We start from the raw sequence: 5,866 nt of genomic DNA, 5'->3' as shown, positions 1-5,866 counted from the left end.
ACTCACTCCGCTCTGCGAGCACGGTCTTGTGACTGCTCTGACGTCAGACACCATTACGCAATCCACGTTTCCTTATAAGGAAATATCAATTTCAGTCAGCTTTAAGCATATTTTTAAGTATTAAAGACCTAAAATATTGAAAGACAAATGCTCTTACTAAATATTAAACAAAATAAGCTATGTTAGTTTCACTCCATCTAGGTATTTTTGGTCATCCTTATTTAGTGACATAAAATGGTAAAAAGCATGGAAAATTTGACAAATACTGTATAAATGACAAGGTTAAATAAATAAAATAAATAAATTTGATGTAATGTTATTCTATAGGTAATGTAAGATAGAAAATTAATAATTGTTTATCATACAGACAACTTTTTGTTTTTGGAAAATTTCATATTCAAAAGAAAAAATGGTCAGACACTAAACCAACTTCCCTGCTCTTTCATAATGACTTTCAGCCATATAGCGCCCTGATAGCTAAGTTTATATTTATTAAACAATGCACCGAAATGAGATGCATGTTTTGTGGATAAATTAGCTTATTTTAAAAGATAAAAATGAATATGACAGGTGAGGTACACGTCATAAACCTATGTGGAGAAAAATAGTGGTAAACAGTCAATTCCATTAAAAAAAATCAATAATTTGCTCTTTTTCACACATACTTGTGTCCCTTTTCATATACAATATTTTACATACTTTGATGAACTTAAACATTTCCATGCTCATGATGGATATTACACTATATTCTGTCTCCACCTTGTGGGGGTTTCCTGATAGGAGCCCCTTCCTTCATGAGGAGTTCCTGCTCAACAGTATGCATTTCAGTTTTCTGTCTTTTCAGTTTGTATTGTGGTTTTTAGAAAGCAAAAAAAGCTTAAGTAACAAATGACACTCGGATACCAATTTCCCCCTAAAATACACTCGAGTTTATTAGAAAGATTTAGACATTACAAGAGTGCTTCTTTATTCGTTTAATTTAGCACAAGACTTGTTTAAAAATGTGATGATGCAGTGTGTAAAGTCAACATCCTATGACACCGACCGTAAATAAACTGTAAATAAAGTTGTACATAAGTAAACAGATATTTGTGACCCCAACCCCCCCCATTGGTTTTATAGCCATTATTATAACCCATTACTGACAGTGAGAAAAATGACAAATGAGACATTAAAGAAACTGGAAAAATTGTGCACAGCTTCAAACAAGGCATTCCTGTGCATAAGTAGCCGTATTGTTACATTTTTCCTGATTGAACAGTCATATGTGGCAAAGACTAGCTGCAAAATGGAGTGCAAAACACCTGAGGTTTATCATGGTGACATATCAATTTACCCCTGTGGACAAAACAACAAAATATTTTGCTTTCATAGGGTAGGAGTGAATATCTTTTCAGTATTGGCAGCATGAAGGATAAACAATCCTTCAAATGCAGAGGACGAAAGCAGAACAGAGGAGTGAGACTCCGGCCATAAGTCCCCCGGCTCATTTCTTGGCTTGCTTGGTGACCATGTTGCGGGGGGGAGTCACGGGACGGCTGCCGTTGGGCTTCTTTTTCTCAGCTGGTTTCAAAATCTACAAAAGGGACATACAATGCTGAATGAAAAGATCTTCCTATTGCAGATGTGCAGAACTGGTGCAGCACAATATCAGATTCTAAAAGAACATTTGGACAATTGTAACCATTTTAATGACTTTTGCATTTTCAATTCATTGACATCAATTAATAATAGATGAAGTTAAAAAAAACAAAGAAACAAACTAACAGACTAATTGAAAAAATGACTCAATTAGAAATAGCAGGTTTTTGGAACTACAGGGTAAATTGGTTACTTTTAAATGTGGAGCACTCACACAATAATCACTAGTTACTAACAACCAATTTGCATGTGGTTCATTGTTTATCTGAGCAGCATTTTACAGTTACACAGTATGTCAAACTGAAGCGCAAATCTTTAAAACCACATTATCATTACTTCTGTGTATATAAATTTAGTTTGTCCCTGACTTTGAGGTATATAAAATATCAACATATTTTTTCTTGCTTGTTTCGTTCTTTTTCATTGTAGAAATCTAATGAGAATAGTACAAAAACGATAAATGCACTGTAAAACTGGAAGTGCAATAAACGAAGGCTTCAGCCCACAGCTTTTCAGTGAGCAAAACTTGCTCGTCACTTCTTAAAAAGTATTGACTCACTACTTTTACTTGTTATTTTTACTTGTGTGTGTAAAAGTTGGAAAATGACTGATATGGTCTAAACTTAACTAGAACTATTTCCCTACAATATCCAATGTACAAGCGAAGGCACTTTACCTGAAAAGAGCACATGAGTGTCTCATCCACACTCATCATGGCACCAGCATTGTCGAACTCTCCGCAATAGTTAGGTGCTGAGAACAGAGTGACAAGCTGCCTCTTTGCGAAGAATTCGTAGCCGTCCTCAACAACCTGCAAGTGAAATGATACCAATAGATAAGACAGATTGACAAACTTAGAAAATCTGGCATTTTTTGATGAAGAATGTCTGTCTAACGTGAGTTCTAATGAGTTCTGCACAGTGGTTCCCAACCTGAGGAGTCAGGACGTCCCACAAGGGGTCACAAGATGATTAAACACGATTGGAAGCAGAAAGCATACATTCCTGCCACAAAAATCATGTATTTTTCAGATTTTCTTCTGGTCCCACCTCTTCAGTTCTTTTTTTCATTTATACAAGTAAAAATAATCTTTAGATAAATTGGTCACAACCGCTAGACATCCAACCAACAGGGGTCAAAAGTAGACATTGCTTTATATCTGAAGGCTAACAAGCCAAAGAGGTTAGGGAACACTGTTTGGACATACAGTATTGTGCCAGTTCTCTGCATAGTATGTGATGTCCTGCAGACCTCGCATCACGTGTAGTCAGCATGTTCAGTGATCTGCTGATACACAAACACGTCACACTGCTGTTTAGAATGACAGAGGTCAGAGCGATTACCTGATGGGCACGGCAGATCAGATCCAGGTCATGCTTGTGCAGGAACTTGGCCACCACCTCTGAGCCAAAGGTAAACGATACACCCCTGTCGTTCTCCCCCCAGCCCAGAACATCCTTGTCTGGGTCAGACCAAAGCAAATCGCACAGCAGACCCTGGTCGGGCACGTCAGTGGGGCGCATGATGCGTCTGATCTGCTCCATGGACTGAAGGTCAGGTGACAGTCCTAGACAGAACAGCAGCGAAAGTACAAATAAACACACTGATACTGAGGTCAATGCCTATTACACATTGCTACGGCCTACGTCAGTTGACAAAGTGCAAAGCAAGCACTGCTAAAGGACCAATGACAGTGGCTGACACAAAAGGTACACTACTTTAGACATTATGCATGTGTAAAAAAAACGTCATCTCCAAGACTTAAAATAAATTTGTTGTTTTTTTTTTCAAATCAAAAAACTAACCTCCATGGCAGCAAAAGATCTTCTCATCGACAATGGCGGCAATAGGGAGACAGTTAAAACAATCTGTGAAGGTCTTCCAGAGTTTGATGTTGTACCTTCTTTTACCTAAAACATAAAAAAGGATTTCAATTTAACATGATATCATAGCAAACAGAACTAGGGATGCACGATAATTTTGGTAAATCATCGGTAACTGCAGGTATTGGCTTAAAAATGAAATATCGGAATCAGCCAACATGATGATTTCTGATGATGTCACAAACCAATTTTTTTTTTTTTTAATTATTGATAAAAAAGAAAATGTACAGACCATCAACCCAAAGTGGAAGTATTTTTCTTATTTTGCACAATGGGTAAAGTTGCATACATAGAAAAGCATTGTATTTCATTTCTGCATCTGCTTGTGAGACATTACGATAAGAATATGCATAATATGATGTTAATTCCACTACATAGTAGACTTTATTATCACTGAAATTATATGGGGAAAAAGGGGATATATCAGCATTGGTATTCATTATTGGCAAAATGAGTTGTTATAGATCTGCATAATGGATATTTGCAAAAATTCTAATATTATGCATCCCTAATAAGAGCGCTTATGCTGCTGCACATATGCAAACCTCCAAAGACATCAACCCTAAAACCCTGTATAAGGGCTAAAATGCCAAGATCATTTTTGTGCACCAAAGTGCAGCGAAGCTACACAGTGTGGCATACAACAACCAAAACACAGAACTAAAACCAGAAATTAACTCAAACCATCACTACAACATGAACCGAATATAAAATGCTTAGAAAAACTCATAGATTTGGAAAGAATGGCTACAGAGGTACGGTACTCACACTCGTCATAGAAACCATATATTCTGTTGATTGAAGCACACTCATGGTTTCCCCTCAGCAGGAAGAAGTTCTCTGGATATTTGATTTTGTAGGCCAGCAGAAGGCAGATGGTTTCCAGAGACTGCTTCCCCCTGTCCACATAGTCACCCAGAAACAGATAGTTGCTTTCTGGAGGGAAGCCTCCATACTCAAACAGCCTCAGCAGGTCATAGTATTGCCCGTGGATATCACCTGCAGGAGAAAAGTACATCATTACACCTACAGCACAGCAGTATGTGAATTGTATGTGATTTAGTTTTGAGTGGTTATGTCCCCATGATGATTTGAAAAGGGAACCAAAAATAACCATCATAAAACTACATTAATTGATGTTTTTTTTAATGCACAGACTCACCACATATCTTGAGAGGGGCCTCCAGCTCCAGCAGAATGGGTTGACTGAGAAAGATCTCCCTGGACTTCAGGCATAATCCACGGATCTCATTCTCCTGCAGCTGCACGTTCTTGCCGGGCTTTGCTCCTCTGACTGCAACAAGAAAACATAAACAAAAGGTCAGAAAAAAAACAGTAGTTGACTACAGTCCTAAGTAATGCCTGGTACAGTATCTCTACGCTGATGCTGTACGGGACAAAAGGGGAACATACACCGCGCCGGAATGCGCAATGTTAGAGTTACTGTGTGAGACACACAATGTGAACTGGACCAAGTATCGATTCGTGCCCTTCAAGTACAGTAGCATCATCAACCCCAACAAAAATTAGGGGAACATCGATGGCTACCCCTACAAAATAACGAATAACTTTAGCTAACGTTAGCTAACATGGCTATTTATTTTACATTATGTTGAAAAACAGGCTAAAGCTAGAAGCGTATCTGCTCTTAGCTTTTGTCATAAGGAAATTAATGATTTATGGGTAATATTCCAGCATTTCCTTACCTTCTAAAAGTCGTTGAATGATACTGTCTATGTTGAGTTTGTCAACATCAGCCATTGCAGCGTTAATAAAATCGTTTCAGTTAAATCTGGGTCTTGGCGTTAGCACACTGGTGAAAGCTAGCCCGCTAGCTATCCTGGCATTAGCTTCCTAATGTTAGCTGGTTGATTTTCCGGCTTGAGGGTAAAGGTGTTGGTGTGACCCTGCTACTCTTTAGCTTCTCGGCGACACGGTCAAAAACTACTAAGCTACTTGGACATCGCAGTTTAAAAAAAAATCTACATCCAGTGTTGGGTTTTGTTCAGAAACAGGGACTAAAAAAAATAAACGTCAACCGCACTAGCTGTTAGCTAGCGATGGTGTCCCGTCTGTGTTTTTCTCCGCCGCACCTTGTACAGCTAGCCAGCTGCTTCAAGGAGGCTGCTGCTAGCTGCTCCTCTGCTGCCTCCCACCGGACCGGATGGAGAAAGACTCTCTCGCTCACTTAGATGAACATGAAAAATAAGAAAAATACAAACACATCAACGTGATTATAAAGTAGGGCATCAGTCTTCAGGAACCACAGTAAATTTTTGATCCCCTCTTATTGTACATTTAACGGTTTGAAAGTAAAAATCTAGGTATGGTTTTTGTTTTGG

The 5,866-nt window shown here is 38.4% G+C and overlaps 1 protein-coding gene across 1 annotated transcript; it reads right to left on the bottom strand.

The window, feature by feature from the left end:
- Window positions 1–906: 906 nt before the first annotated feature.
- ppp1cc (protein phosphatase 1, catalytic subunit, gamma isozyme) lies at window positions 907–5,635 on the bottom strand. The gene is made up of 7 exons (XM_042487685.1): window positions 5,231–5,635; window positions 4,687–4,818; window positions 4,293–4,523; window positions 3,447–3,551; window positions 2,985–3,208; window positions 2,318–2,452; window positions 907–1,576 (listed from the first exon to the last, which is right to left on the bottom strand). Exons 1-7 carry the CDS (start codon window positions 5,283–5,285, stop codon window positions 1,487–1,489), a joined length of 972 nt encoding a protein of 323 aa, XP_042343619.1. The 5' UTR covers window positions 5,286–5,635; the 3' UTR covers window positions 907–1,486.
- Between the last annotated feature and the right edge of the window lie 231 nt (window positions 5,636–5,866).

This window comes from Plectropomus leopardus, chromosome 6 (assembly GCF_008729295.1).
Source record: "Plectropomus leopardus isolate mb chromosome 6, YSFRI_Pleo_2.0, whole genome shotgun sequence".
NCBI classification, from domain to species: Eukaryota; Metazoa; Chordata; class Actinopteri; order Perciformes; family Serranidae; genus Plectropomus; species Plectropomus leopardus.
This window is presented reverse-complemented; position numbering and strand designations above follow the sequence as displayed.

Coding starts and splice junctions, on each gene's coding strand:
- ppp1cc (XM_042487685.1), bottom strand. CDS start 5,285: ATGGCTGATGTTGACAAACTCAACATAGACAGTATCATTCAACGACTT. Junction 4,819..5,230: donor CATTCAACGACTTTTAGAAG/GTAAGGAAATGC, acceptor TTCTTGTTGCAG/TCAGAGGAGCAAAGCCCGGC. Junction 3,552..4,292: donor ATATGGTTTCTATGACGAGT/GTGAGTACCGTA, acceptor TTTATGTTTTAG/GTAAAAGAAGGTACAACATC.